General features: G+C 37.6%; 1 protein-coding gene across 1 annotated transcript; it reads right to left on the bottom strand.

Moving 5' to 3' along the window:
• Window positions 1-6,912: 6,912 nt before the first annotated feature.
• Window positions 6,913-7,884, bottom strand: LOC142855756 (taste receptor type 2 member 140-like). The gene has a single exon (XM_075982168.1). It carries the CDS (start codon window positions 7,882-7,884, stop codon window positions 6,913-6,915), a length of 972 nt encoding a protein of 323 aa, XP_075838283.1.
• Between the last annotated feature and the right edge of the window lie 8,153 nt (window positions 7,885-16,037).

Here is a 16,037-nt window from a genome sequence, read left to right as displayed (position 1 = left end):
AAAATGACAGAACATTTATCCAAAAGGGCTATTCTCTTTATGATTTCCTTGTCAATCATGAAAATTTTGTCTTCCCTACAAATATAAGTATCTATTGATAATGATTATGTGTCATAGATTTATTGCTTACTGACAGTAATCACATTCTCACTATTGCAGCCACTCATAAATTTCATTTGACTTATAGAAAACATTTTAAGTGTTTTTCAACACATGAAGACATGAAGACTATATGGCAGTCTTAAGGTTCCAGTCATTTTCCTTCATTCTGCATGTTTCTAATTCCTTTGGAACATAAGTGCCATGTTCGGGTCTTTAACAATGGTTTCTTATGAACTGAATTTCATAATTTAATGTTACTTTTTGAATTATTTTGAGTATTCTGTATATATATTCTGCAATGATCCCTGAGCCATGGGTGGAAGTAGTGTAGTTATAGATGTCTATTTATGGGAAGTATTCCACATTCTCATAATTTATTATGGAAACACAAGATGCCCAGAATAGTCAAAACAATCATCAACAAACAAAAGAAAACTTACTAGAAGTATCACCTATCCAAACTCTTAAGTTTTGCCACAAAGTTATAACAATGAAAATGCCATGGCATTGGCTGAAAACAGATATACTGATCAGTTGGATAGAATTGGCCATCTGTATATAAGCCCACACTCCTACAACTGCATGAATTTTTTAATAAACAAGCCAAAACACACACTAAATAAAGGAGAATGTCTTCATGAAATGGTCCTGGTTTGAATGGATAAGCCATGTATAGAAAAATGAAACTTGGTCCTTATATTCCACCCTGCACAACACTAAACTCTTAATGGATGAAGAACTTTAACATAATGCCTGATACCGTGAACCTGACAGAGGAGAAGCAAAAGATGTGGTTGACTTGATTGGCAAGGAAAGGGGCTTTTAGAACAGAATTGAGGTAATTAAGACCAACAATAAATAAAAAGAAATCATGAAAATATAAAACCTCTACAATACAAAGGAAACCATCATCGAAGGGAAGAGGCAGTTTATAGAATGGGAAAAGGCATATCAGCCATATAGTTAACAAAGATTTAACATCTAGAATATACATAGTATGTACTCTTAACCACTGAACCATTTCTTCACCACCATATATATACTTTTACTCTTTTCTAAAAGCATATTGATTTTCTTTTTGTCTCTTTGTCTATTTTTTGGCATGTTGACTTTGAACTATTATCCTTTTTGCTTCAGCTTTTTGAGTATCTGGAATTCCATGGCTATACCATCAATCTTTCTTAATTGTTTTTACACATTTATTCAAGTATTTTCAATACTCTTTTTATTTCTTTCTCAGCCATGTAACAATGGTATATAAGATACAATGTGATAAAATAAAATGGAAAGTATTAAAATATACAAAATATAAAATATCTCTGTGTAAATTAGTATTTATGTACGTTTACAGTGTGGGATCTCTATGAGTTCAAGGATAGCTTGGTCTACAGAGTGAGTTCCAGGACAAAGATACATAGAGAAACCTTGTCTCCAAAAGCCAAACATTAAAAATAAAAGAAATAGCAGTTAAAAATAAAGTCATGTAAAGATGATCTTCTCCCAGTCAGTAGGTTGCCTTTGTGTCTTAGTGACAGTGTCCTTTGCTTTACAGAAGCTTCTCAGTTTTAGTAGGTCCCATTTATTCAATGTTGCCCTTAATGTCTGTGCTTCTGGGGTTATACCTAAGAACCGATCGCCTGTGCCCATCTGTTGTAGGGTATTGCCCACTTTCTCTTCTATCAGATTCAGTGTTTTCGGGCTGATATTGAGGTCTTTAATCCATTTGGACTTGAGTTTTGTGCACGGTGATAGATATGGGTCTATTTTCATTCTTCTACAGGTTGACATCCAGTTGTGCCAGCACCATTTGTTGAAGATGCTTTCTTTCTTCCAATGTAAACTTTTAGCTCCTTTATCGAAAATGAGGTGTTCATAGGTTTGTGGGAAAAAGTCCGGGTCTTCTATACGATTCCATTGGTCGACTTCTCTGTTTTTATGCCAGTACCACCCTGTTTTCATTACTGTAGCTCTGTAATAGAGTTTGAAGTCAGGGATGGTAATGCCTCCAGAAGATCCTTTATTGTAAAGATGAAAAGCACACAGAGAATCTAGATACTGTGTTCTCTTTGAATTGTTTGAATTCTGAGGAAGGAGCAACAGCTGCTAAAACATATTTGTTTATAAATGCTGCTGAATTAATCCAAGATAGGTATTTTGAAAATTCATTGACTTTAAAATTGAGGTCAAATGGTATGTTACTTTAGAGAAGAGGATTTTCTTTTGTTTCCACAGGAAATGAGCAACAATGGATTCATTCTAAAATAAGAAAAATCAGGTTTAATCAAGGAAGACCACCTGAGAAATCTCCAGTAGAAACAGATGGCCCAGATGTCAGAGTTCTACATCCAGAACAGATTCAGGATGCTGCCTGAGATGATCAAGGCTCACAGGATATTCCAGTCAGGACTTGATCATAATTCTAAATTTTCTGTAGGTCCCCATAAGATTATCAGTGCCCCCAACCAACCAGAAGTAGCATGGAATACTATGCCCACATTCCCAAAAAATGGACTATGGATATTTTCCTTTGTTTGGTCACCATAGGAAAAAAATAAAATAAAAAATAAAAGCAAAAGAGGGGAAGTGATATGGGACAATGGTCTGTATTTTGTCAATTATATTTTAAATAAATGCTGACTGACCAGCAGACAGGCAGAAAGTATAGGCAGGACAACTTATTAACTCATTTAGAACTTTTTGATAGGACTGGACTCATTTCTGTATCTTATCTGAGGTTGTCCATCACACTTTGGTGTGAGAAGTTCTTCTGTCTCTGTGTTGTATTTATTGGTTAAGGAATAAAAAACTGGCTTAGCCTATAGCATAGGAGGAGGAAGGTGGAATCAGAGAGATGCAATGGAGCCACTGCCAGAGTCAGACATGCTGGAACTTTTGCGAGAAAGTCCCTGCTACATGGCAATACACAGATTAATGGAGATGGGTTAAATTAAGATGTAAGAGTTAACCAATAAGAAGTCAGAGCTAATGGGCCAAGCTGTATTTTAATTAATAAAATTTCTGTGTGGTTATTTTAAAGCTAGGAAGCTGGGAAATAACAAGCAGCTTCTTCCAACAGTACTTTTTTATTATTGTTTAGTAACTTTCTTTGTCTTTTAGATTAATAAAATTTCTATTTGTCTTTTATTCTGTTTCTTTATTGAGGACTACATGAGCTACATTATTATTCAGTAAATAAAAAACACTTGAAAATCCCAGTGAAAGGCCAGGTGGTGATGGCACCTTTAATCCCAGCACTCGGGAGGAAGAGACAGGCGGATCTCTGTAAGTTTCAGACCACCCTGGTCTACAAGAGCTAGTTCCACGACAGGCTCCAAAGCCACAGAGAAACCCTGTCTCAAACACCCCCCCCCAAAAAAAGAAAATCCCAGTGAATATTCTGTAGATACTGTATTTTTCAATTTTAGTAAAGAATTTATATTTGGCTACTTGTGAACTTTATGTAGAATCTCAAGATAAGTTACTTACCCTAGAAAAAGGTACCAAAAACAAAATGAAGAAGAAAGAATTTAGTATAAGTCTAGTGTAGTAAAACAATGAATTTATTGAGGTTACATATTGGAGCATGGTTAGAATTACTAACAAGAGCATAGTGATTCAAGCAGGCTACATCATTGAAAATCCACCCCATCAATATACCAACACACTTAAAAATTTACAGGCATGCTTGCCCATTTCCTTTTTTTCCAGCAATTGTTATACTTACTTAAATTATACTTACTTAAAAATTTCATTTTTAAGTCATATCACTACGTAACCAGCAAAAATATAATTAAAAATACTACTATAAATAATAATGTGTACATAATATGATTTCATTTCTAGAAAATACAAGACAATGAGCTTTAGATACAGAATTCATGTTATCTTCTAACAATACATTAAACATTTAATTAATAATACAATAAACTTTTGTGGATGTTAACTCCGATGGTCACTGTAACAGGATCTACAGTCACACCAAAGATGTGGACATGTCTGTGAAAGTGTTTTAGTTTACAGTAATTGAATTGGGAATATGCACCCTAATTATGAGCCAGACCATTCTGTTGGCTATAATCCCAGTATGAATATAACAGAGACAGTTAGTTAAACATCAGCATTGAGCTATCCTTGCTTCTAAACTGCAGATATAGTATGACTATCATCCTGAACATCATGTTGTTATACTTTCCCTACTATAATGAACAGAATCTTCAAACTGTGAGCCACAATTATCATACCTTCTTTATTTGATTCCTTGCATATCCTGGCACAACAATTAGAAGATTAATAAGCTTTCAGGGCATCAAACAAAATCAACAACAATAAAATTACTGGACTTGTTTGAAGACACATTAGCCAGCTTTCAAATACCATGAAAGAAAAACAAAAACCTCATTTTTTTATATTCTTTTTCCACCAGATTTCAGGTATGGCTGTTACCAGTTTCTTCCTATAGATATTTTTTATTCTATGTGTCTTTTACATCATGTATCTTGATCCCATTCATTTCCCCATCTTTTTGCTTCTGTCTTCCACTCCAGCACTTCCCCCAAATAAAGCAAAATTTAAGAGAAAATGGGAGGAAAAGAAAATTAAAAAGGGAAAAAAATGTAAAAATCTCATGATGGAAGCTGTGATGCAATACAGTGAGTCAAACCAACAACTCTTGCTCATTTAAATTTGCTTGCAAGTGTTCATTGAAGAGAGACACCTGTCTTGTTCAAGGCCTCTGGTTTCTACTACCCTATCTATTCTGGGCCATAGCTAGAGTTTTTCCTAGAAATCCTGCTGTCTCCTAGATATCCTGTTGTTGCTCTGTTTTGTGGAGATCCTGAAGCTTTGGGTCTGCAAGGCAGCTCCCTTCACATGAACCAGCAAATTATAGATGGGGTGGATGATGGGTTGTACCAAGTCATATCCTTGGGTCTGGGCCTGGGTAACTATACCACATGTGAAATGGGGATAACTCTCCTAACCTTTGAACTTTGGGACAGGTTCACTCACACCTGCACTAAGAGAGTTGACTCTATTTTGGTTCCCTAGTGAGGTGCTAGGCCTGCTCTCCAGAGTGTTGCAGCTGGTTGGGAGTAAGGAAGAGTGTTCCTGTTTTATGACCACAAGGTCAGCTCTTCCACCTTCCCGGGGCATTGGTGGGTAGAAGAGAGGGCATCACTACTCAGCCCATGTCACCAGAAGATAGATAAAAAGCGGAGAGTGCACTTCCATACTCATAACCATGGTGCTGGCTCATCCACATGTGTATAACAGAGTTGGCTCTATTGCTTTGTCCTGGCAAGGAGCAGGGCCTCCTCTCTTGAGTGCTATATCGGGGGGGGGGCGGGTCAAGGAGAGCTCTCCTGCAACTATGACCACTATGCCAGTTTTTCCACTTGCCCCAGGCACTGCTGGAGCAACTCTCTTCAGCCCATGCCACCACCAAAAAGAAGGATAATGGGGACAGTTCTCCCATGCTCCCAATTTCAGGGCTGGCTGGCCCACACCTCTGTTTACATTGTTGGCTCTATTTACTGTCCTGGTGAGATGCACAGACTGCTCTCCCAAGTGTTGCAGCCGGTAGGGGTCAGGGTTGGATCTCCCATACTTATGACCTCACAAACATTTCTCCCACCTGCCTCAGGCATTGGTGGGAAGGGGAAAAGTCTCATTTCCTCACCACCACCAAACAGATGAATAATGGGGACAACTCTCCCATGCTCACAATTTTAGAACTGGCTCTCCCACACTTCCATTAACAGGCTTGGCTCTATTGTGCTGCCCTGCTGTGGTGCAGGGCCTACTTTCCAGAGTTTTGTAGCTGGTGGGAAGCAGAGACAGCTCTCCCTTTCTTGTTGCCTTGGGGACAATTCTCTCTATTGTCTTAGGCATTGATGGGTAGAGACTGAAGGAAGGTATCTCTCCCCAGCCCATACCCCTATGTGAGAAATTGGGGTTGGGCTAGATCTCTCATGATCACATTCTCAGGATTGGCTCACCTGTGCTGTCATCAACAGGATGATCTCTGCTGTGTTGCCCAGACAAAGTGCAGGGCAAGATTTCCCATGTGTTACTGCTGGTCAAAGTGTCATCTCCCTCACCATCTCAGCCTACTCCCTTCCTTTCTTATCTCTTCAGATATGTCTCTGTCCACAAGACTTAAACCATTCTGTCTTTCTACATACTGTACCTCTGTTGACACTGAGTATCAATCTGGCTGGTGCTTGGAGTAGGAGGTCCTTTTGTCTATATGTTACTTTCATTGGTCAAATAAAAAAACTGCCTTGGCCTTTTGATAGGACAGCAGCTTATATAGGCAGAGTAGACCAAACAGTATGCTGGGAGAAAGAAAGAAAAGTCAGGCAGACTCCATGGCTCTCCGACTCAAGATGGATGTAGGTTAGAATCTTCCCGGTAAGCCACGACATCGTGGTAAACAGAAATTAATAGAAATGGGTTAATCAAGATGTAAGACTTAGCCTTATTTTATAGAGTTAATGACTTACATTTAATAATTTACATATACTTACTTTCACAAATGTTTTATATTTTACTCAAAGATCATATTAAAATTGCAGAAAGTTTATTAAGGGACAGAAAAATTTCATTATAATGATAGTAGGAGTTCTACTATAAGGTTCATTTTCACATAATTTCTTGTATAACAACATACATCCTTTCTTATCTTCTATATATTTACAATATTTTTAGACAATTCTTGATATAGACAGAATTTTGCAAAGTTTACAAAGTTACAACTAAAAGATAAACAGAAATAAAAAATATAAATATGCAGAATTTCTTATATATAGGTCATCCTCTAGAATACTGAACAAAACCTCTTACATGTTCTAAGAACCCAAGAATTGTAACATTTAGCTTGCACTTCACCCACCACAGCAAGAACAGAAATCTTTGTCTCAGCTTGCTGTTTCCCAAAATCAAGACATATGAATGGCCTGAAGGAAAAACAAGTCCAGTATCCACAAAAAACATATGGGCTGTATTTTTATGATGAGGTTTATTGTTCCAAGACTGAAAGGCAAGTGCCAGAAAAAAAACAGTATATAGTAGCAGGAAGGCAACCACCATTTGCAGAGTCTTTATGTGGGCTGTGATGTTGATGTCTTGGGAGCCTTTGGCATTATTTTGTATGTTCTTCAAATGTTTCCACAGGGAGAAGATGATCAACAAAAAGGTGATCAGAGACACAGTAAAGGGTATTAGTGTGAACATAGTGTTGGTAAGTAAAACAAGTTTATAAAGTTTTGAATTACTTGTTATGGAACTGTGAGATGTGTTCGGCTTATATCGATCAACCCAGACATCTATATATGTGTTTATGATTATAATGTTTACAAAGAAGATGAGCACAGACACTAGCAGTGTCACTAAAACCACATTTTTAATTCTCCACTTTAGGTAAAGAAAAAGAGAGCTTGAGAAATTGGCTATCTTGAGAAAATAAAAGATGCTGAGACATGTAGAAAGCCAGTTGCTAAAATGATTAGTCAGTATCCAGGAGGCATTAGTTATTCTGATTATTTTTTCAGTTATGAATGAAGCTGGAGACAGTGAAGACATCAGTATGATTGAGATTATTAACAATAGAAAAGCTATCCTGGAAATGGCCAGAGCAGTAAGGATCTGATCCACAAAAGAGATCTTTCCCCTCTTGACCCAGCCCCTGATGTTCACCAGTGCCATGAATGCATTTCCTAAAATTCCTATAATAAACTCCACAGTTAATATGATTAATAATGTGGCCTGTAGAACAGCACTCATTGTCACCAAAAGGATGCTTCAACTTCTACTGCACTTCTGAAGACTTGGAAATGCAAACTTCTTCTAAAATGTTGTGGGTTTCCTCACTCTTGAAATTATATAAAAAAAAAAAACTCATTGTGTTATAAAGTCTCCTATAAAATATCAAACAATCTTTAAAATTCATTCATGATTTGGTTCATATTTTTTCTTCACAGACATAATAAATTGTCCAAGGCAGCCCAGCTTAGTATCTAGCAGATACTGTGTATCATATACACAAGAACCTGGCTTCTTGTAGATTGTGATGAGAGAAACATTGAATCCCCATGTCCTACCTTCAAAACAAAAACATATTTACTTCCATTGTTTTTCCAGTTTACATGTTGAATAGTGACTACCAGCTACTAATTTCCTGACAAGCAAAATCATATGATTTTAACTCACGTAGAAGAGAATAATTTTCAAATTGGTAAATGAAATAAGAACTTCATTAAATACATAAAAATATGTACATATAAGATCCTGTAATTTTTTACAAGGTTTGTTCTGTGATCTGTCACTTACCTTCTTATATGTCAAAGAATTTATTTCACTATTGCTCATACCGAGAAGCTGATCATTTTCTTTTAATAAACACATAACATACACTAATGCATAAATATTCATATCTTTGGGTTACACCCCATTCACTCTCACTTTATTAGCTCGTTCTTATCATTCACATTCATTTTCGATCTAACTCATGCTTAGTACTGTGATAGTTGTTAAGATATGGCATAGAATTGCTTTCAAGTGTAATTGACACATAATGTAATATGTTCTGTTCACTTGTAACTATTTCATCTGTGCATGCACACAATTTGGAAATTTTTCTCTTGTGCTACTAAATAGACAATAACTCTACATAAATCCATCTACACAACAAGAATTCGTCTCATTCTCTGTGTTTCCCTTGTTCATACATCTGGTTCTCTATCAGCACCAAGGAGCATCAAATATGATTCATGTCTCTTTATTTTGCTCCAAAATCTACTCATTTCCTTTAGTGTAGGAATCAGGGCAGATGAGGGATGTTTAAGAAAGCCAGGATATGAAGCCTGGCATAATAACATTCTTCAGGAGCTAGCAGATAGTCAAAGAATCCATAACAAAGTAGAGCAAAATGATTGAGGATATTAGAAAAAGATAAAACAAAAGCATGTAACTTTGTTATAGTGATACACTTTTGTGTCTTTGGTCTAGTACTGAAGAAGCTATTGCAAGAGAAAAACAAGTCTGAAATCTGTGTAGATTATATGCTGAGATCCTGTCTCAAAACAACACAGGTTTTTAGATTTCTTAGAGGAAAACATCTTGTTTTGTATATGAAAGATGCACCACCACCTTAATCCCCTGAAGCAACATTGAACAAAGAAAGTGAACCCAAACTGCCTTGCGATTTCTCACAAATGCCCAACATCACTCAGACAGATATACTGGGAACATAAATTAGCCCAGTTATTGAAAGTCTTAACGAGTAATTGATCAGAAATAGAAGCATGAGCATACCATCAGGGCAGCAACAGATAGGTCCTTCTGGCCTGGCTCCTGTCGCAAAGCAGAAAAGAATTAAAATACAAAGAAGAATGCAAAGCATACCAGGGTGGGGCAGTATGGAGTGGCTGTAGGTGTAGAACTTCAGTGTCTTTTGGAACACTGACAGAAATTATGTGTGCTAGAAGAGAGGGACATTCACCCTTGTTGCTTTCCTGACCTCTGCATTGTCACTTCTAGATTAAAAAAAAAGAAAGAAAATAACTACTCAAAAGCTTAATATTATATATAACCATTTATACTAATTTAAATGGTTGGCAGATGGTTAAGGCTTATTATTAGTTGGCACTTAGATTTAAATTAACCCATATATTTTATCTATGCTTTGCCACAGAGTTTATGGCTTGTTACTTCATTTTGTGCATGTCTTACTACCTTGGCAGATGGTTGGAATTTGGCTTTCTTGCCCAGCCTTATTCTGCCTGATTATAGGCCAAATCAGCTTTATTTATCAGTCAATGAAAGCAATGCATATTCACAGCAGACAGAAAGACCAAACCACAGCATATTATCAGGGAAATGTGAAGAGTGAATAAATTTCTGCATGAACAGAATTCTCAAACCAAGAGGCACAATAAACCCTACCTACTTTATTTGATTCCTCGAGTATCCTGGCACAAGAATTAGAAGATTAATAAGCTTGCAGGGCATCAAACAAAAACAACAACAATAAAATGACTGGACTTGTTTGAAGACACTTTAGCCAGCTTTCAAATACCATAGAAAAAAGAACAAAAACCTCATTTTTTTAAGTTCTTTTTCCTCCAGATTTCAGGTATGTCTGTTACCAGTTTCTTCCTATAGATATTTTTTATTCTATGTGTCTTTTACATCATGCATCTTGATCCCATTCATTTCCCCATCTTTTTGCATCGGTCTTCCACTCCAGCACTTCCCCCAAATAAAGCAAAATTTAAGAGAAAATGGGAGGAAAAGAAAATTAAAAAGGGAAAAATGTAAAAATCTCATGATAGAAGCTGCAGTGTAACTCCTTTATTTATCTTTAATTGCAAGTGTTCATTGACAAGAGACGTTAGTCTGGTTCAAGGCCTCTGATTTCTACTACCCTATTTATTTTAGGCCTTAGCCTAGATATCCTATTATTGTTCTGTGTTGTGGAGATCCTGAAGTTTGGCATCTGTAGTTCAGCTCCCTTAACATGGTCCAGCAGATTATAGATGTGGTGGATGACAGGGTATCCCAAGTTGTATTCTTGGGCCTGAACCTAGGTAACTATAGCTTTGGTCTACTACATGTAAAATGGGGACAACTCTCCCAAGCACACAACTTAGGGACAGTTTACTCACACCCGCACTAATAGGTTGGTACCCTAGTGAGGTGCTAATCCTGCTCTCCAGAGTGTTGCAGCTGGTTGGGGGTCAGGGAGAGTGTTCCCATTCTTATGACCACAGGATCAACTCTTCCATCTTCCTTAGGTATTGATGAATAGAAGGGAGGGCATCACTACTCAGCCCATGTCACAAGAAGATAGAGGAAAAGTGGGGAGATCTCCCCCATACTCATAATTCCGGGACTCACTTACCCACACCTGGGTAACAGAGTTGGCTCTATTGTGCTGTCCTGGCAAGGTGCAGGGCCTGCTCTCCTAAGTGCTGCAGTTGGTGGGGGTCAAGGAGAGCTCTCCTGCACCTATGACCACTATTCCAGTTTTTCTACTTGCCCCAAGCACTGCAGGATGAGGAGGACAAATCTCTTCAGCCCATCCTACCACCAGAACGAAGGATAATTGGTATAGTTCTCCCATGCTCACAATTTCAGGGCTGGCTTGCCCACACCTATGTTCACATTTTTGGCTCTATTTACTGTCCTGCTCAGGTTCACAGACTGCTCTCCCAAGTGTTATAACTGGTGGGGGTCAGGATTGGGTCTCCCATCCTTATGACCTCACAACTATCTCTCCCATTTGCCTCAGACATTGATGGGAAGGGAGAAAAGCCTCATTTCCTCACCACCACCAAACAGATGAGTAATGGGGACAACTCTCCCATGCTCACAATTTTAAGACTGGCTCTTTCACAATTCCATTAACAGACTTGGCTCTATTGTGCTGCCCTGCTGCAGTGCACGGCCTGCTTCCTCGAGTCTTGCAGCTGGTGGGGAGCAGGAACAGCTTGCCCTCTCTTGTTGCCTCGAGGTCAGTTATCTCTACTGTCTTAGGCATTGATGGGTAGGGACTGAAGGAAGGTATCTCACCCCAGCCCATACCCCTATAGGAAATGAGGGTGGGGCTAGATCGCCCATGATCACACTCTCAGGATTGGCTCACCTGTGCTGTCATCAGCAGGATGGTCTCTGCTCTCCTGCCCAGACCAAGTGCAGGGCAAGTTTTCCCATGTGTTAAAAAAAAAAGCATCAGCTCCCTCACCACCTCAGCCCACTCCCTTCCTCTTTTGTCTCTTCAGATATTCCTCTGTCCACAAGGCCTAAACCATTCTGTCTCTCTTTTAAATCACTATGCCACACAGTACATACTGTACCTGTTAACACTGATAGTATCCATCTGGCTGATGTTGCAAGGTAGCAGGTTTTCTTCTTAGAGCATGAAGCATGGAGTAGGTAGCCCCAGGACTCCATGGAGGTAACATTGTCCCACACAGGTCACCCTGGTAATGGGCTGAGCCATGCTTCCTCATCACAAAAAGATCATTATAGTGCCCATTGCCCAGTGACATAGACTTCTGCTTGGTGTGTTTGGATGCATGACATGGGATGGGGAGTTTCTCTAGAGTTCTAGTCACGGGTCATGGTTAAGATGCCCCTGGCCCATAGTTGGTTGGGTCCTGCCTATTCTGTAGATATTTTACTTAAAAGGCCTCTCTCTTACAGGAGTCATTCTTCTTGTTCTCTAATGATATCTTCATGCATTGACTATCTCAGAATCTCAGCTTCTACACATGAGAAACAGTACCACACAAATGTGAGTGTTAAAGTTAGAGGTTCACAAATGACCACATACATAAATACTAAAACATTTTTCTTTAAAGGCTATTTATTACACATATGCAGATTAAAAAAGAAAACCTAACCATCCAGAAACCATCAGCCTGATATGATTTGTTAAAGAATATATGGTCTGATTTAAAAAGTATTTGTTTCTAAACATTCCCATTCTTCTCTCTCATTCTCTCTCACTTTTGTAGCTCAGTACCCTTCTCTTCCTCAATCTTGTTTGTTGTCTAAGGTTTCTGTCCTGCCCAGTTTTCACAGTCATTAAGTCCCAAAGAAATCACACAGAGGTCTACATTAATTATAAACTGATTGGCCCATTAGCCCAGGCTTCTTATTAACTGTTATATTAGCCCCATTATTCTAGTATATGTTAGCCACATGGCTCGGTACCTTTTTCAGCGTGGCAGTCACATCTTGCTTCTTCTGTGTCTGGGCCAGGACTGCCAAGGAATTAGCTTCCTTCTTCCCAGAATTCTGCTGTTCTCATTGACCGTCCTCTACTTCCTGATGGTTGTCCCACCTATACTTCCTACCTGGCTACTGACCAATCAGCATTTATTTAAAATATAATTGATAGAATACAAACAATTGTCCCACACCACTTGTTCATCTTAAATTGCTCAGTTCTTTGATTAAATTTATATATTTCACTTAGTGTGCACTTTTCCATATAGTTAAAGCAAAGTACCTAATTAACAAAAGTTAATGTTAAAAACACACTAGTCACCCTAGATTGTAGTAAGAGGTCACTTGTTCATTTCCCAGCTGCCAAGACTCCAAAAATAACCACACAGAAACTGTTTTTTTTGTTTTGTTTTTGTTTCTCTCTCTGTGTGTGTGTCTCTCTCTCTCTGTCTCTCTCTGTGTCTCTCTCTGTCTCTCTGTCTCTCTCTCTCTCTGTCTCTCTCTCTCTCTCTCTCTCTCTCTCTCTCTCTCTCTCTCTCTCTTCTCTTCTCTTTCTCTCTGTTTGTGGAGGAATGCAGGGACAGACGGCCGATATGAAGGGACAGGGAACAAATGGAATCAACATACATGATGTGAAAAACAAATAAAATATTTTTAAGGTAAATAAATAAAAAAATACCTTTCAAAAGACAAAATAAGCATTTGTATGCACGCAATTGTAAACAATTTAACATTACTTTTTTACATTACAAAATATCAACTTTTTACCAGTTGCACGAAGTTAAGATTTATTTTCTCAGCATAGTTACATTCTATTCAATTTCTAAAAAGATTTCTCATGTGAATATACCTTTACAGAAATAACTTTGTAGACATTTTCTGAATTTGACTTTGAATCTGATGGGGTTAGTGTCTTGCAATATAACTTCTTCTCTGACTTTTCCTAGAGAGATGTCAACAGATGCCTATTTACTCCAGGTAAGGCATCCACAACAGCACAAAGAAATTACTCTATTGAAGTCTAGATCAGTGAATCAATGAGTTTATTAGGATTACTCGCAGGGATGGGTGAGGGTTCCTTATTAATAACATGGAGAAATAAGAGCAGCTTCACCCCAGAAAGTCAACCCCCACTCAGCTTGGGTGACAAGTCAAAGAAGTTGACATGCAGCTCCCAGAACTTCCTGCAGATGGCTGAAACAATTCTCTCTCTTAGGAACTATTTACAAGTACTTAACATGTTCCATGTTTAAGCCAGTTCATAACATAAACTAAACAAAAAAATATAAATACTGAAGAGTATTATTTAGCTAAATATCCACATAAGTAATTATTTACAGATGCTATGGTTTTGTTTCTGCAAAAAACAAAAATGAGTGCTAGGCACAAAACTTCTTTCATACTTTACCAAACAGATGTTTATTTGAAGTTTGATATTAATAATCTTTTCAGGATCTAGAATTGCCAAAAGACAAACCTCTGGGCATGTGTAAGAGAGACATTCTACATTAGGTTAATTAGGGTGGGGAATCTCACTCTGACTGTGAGTCATGACATCCTGAATTGAGTTCCTGACCTAGGAAATGAGAAAGACATCAGAGCAGCAGCATTTATATCTGCTTCCTGACTCCAGACACAATATGACTATTTCCCTGAATGTCCCATTGTCATGCCTTCCCTGCCAAGACAAGATGTACCTTTAAATTGTCAGTGAAAGTTTCCCTATTTCTCCCCTAAATTGCTTTCTCAGGTATTTAGTCACAAAGAAAAGAAAAATGAGCAAGACAGATACTGACATCCAATAAATTGGTGCCAATGTTGTTGCCTAAAATTCACTTAAAACCTGAGAACACTTTCAAAGGAATTCTAGACACAAAAATACAGAGTTTAACACAGCTTCTTGCTGTTTTCTGGTGGCATGCTACAGCTCCTTTAAGACAGTTTTTTCTCACTCAGTGGCAGAAAAAAAAAGCTGTGCCATTTTAAAATGCAGGCTTTCTGGACCATGCTGCCTGTGTGACCTCTGGCTCTTTTGGGGGACCAAATATTTGAATGGAGTTTGTGAGAAGACTGTTGTAGCTTGCTTAATCGTGGCATGGACTAGCTGTGTACTTGAGAATGGGGCTGTAGACAAGGCTCTCAGAGGCAGCAAACAGCTCTGCCATGCTTGACTGGGCATGGCAAGCAGGAAGTACATTATATACTGGAGTAATGCAACATAAATTTTGTAAGAAGCACTTAGCATTTTAAGAAGTGCTCCTGGATAGTAAAATTACAGATATACAATAGGACAGATTCAGACATAAAAGACCTCTAAATGGGTCACAATGTTTGATAAATGTACATGGACTTGGGAGAGAGAAGAAAAAGAGTACAGAGAATTATAGAAAGAAGTAAATGAATTTCTAAAAAGAATAAAATGAGGTCTTTAAAGAAACAGAGTATAGACAGTCACAGATTAAGAGGAGTAAAGAAAAATAAGCCACATAAAGATGGAACATTCTCAGAGAGTATAGATTATGTATATTATTGTGTCTTCTTTGAATTTTTTGACTGTTAAGGAGCTAAGTACAGAGAAAAATTTATTGTATAGGCTGCTAAACTAAACCAGCATATATATTATAAAGATATCTTGACTTCAGAATTTGAGTCTAAGGATATGTTGCTTTGGAAAAGAGGTTCTTCTTTTGTTTCCACAGAGGATGAGAACCTATGGAATCCTATCAGACTAATGTAGATTGATAGACCAAGTGCCCTTGAAAGGCCACCTTGGAAACCCTTCAAAATATTACTTTTCCCAATAAACAGTAGGAAGAAGTTTGGACAGAACTATGCCCATATTCCCAAATATTGTCTATAAATGTTTCTTTGCATTTAAAAGGGAATATGCTCTAGAGATTTGCATTTGTATTGGTATTGCTCTATTGATACAAGTTTTAGGTCAATTTTGGTATATGCATATTTCTGTTCTTGATTAAGGTATTGTGTTTGTATAGCTCATTTAAAAGTATAAAGTATAATTAAGAACTATAAGTTAATAAATAATCATCTATAGTACTCAAGCTTGTAATCATGTTGATTAGGTGTTCTAGATATATAGAGATATATTTATGTTAGATAGATATTCTTCAAATCTTTCAGATACCTTTAAAATATGGCACATAAAATGTTATCATTTTAAAACTTTTCATGACAGTGAGATG

Source organism: Microtus pennsylvanicus, chromosome 8 (genome assembly GCF_037038515.1).
Source record: "Microtus pennsylvanicus isolate mMicPen1 chromosome 8, mMicPen1.hap1, whole genome shotgun sequence".
Taxonomy (NCBI): Eukaryota; Metazoa; Chordata; class Mammalia; order Rodentia; family Cricetidae; genus Microtus; species Microtus pennsylvanicus.
Note: the sequence above shows the minus strand (reverse complement) of the source record. Positions and strands in the feature narration are given on the sequence as shown.

Bases quoted from the DNA above. Each gene is read 5' to 3' on its own strand.
- LOC142855756 (XM_075982168.1), bottom strand. From the start codon at position 7,884: ATGAGTGCTGTTCTACAGGCCACATTATTAATCATATTAACTGTGGAG.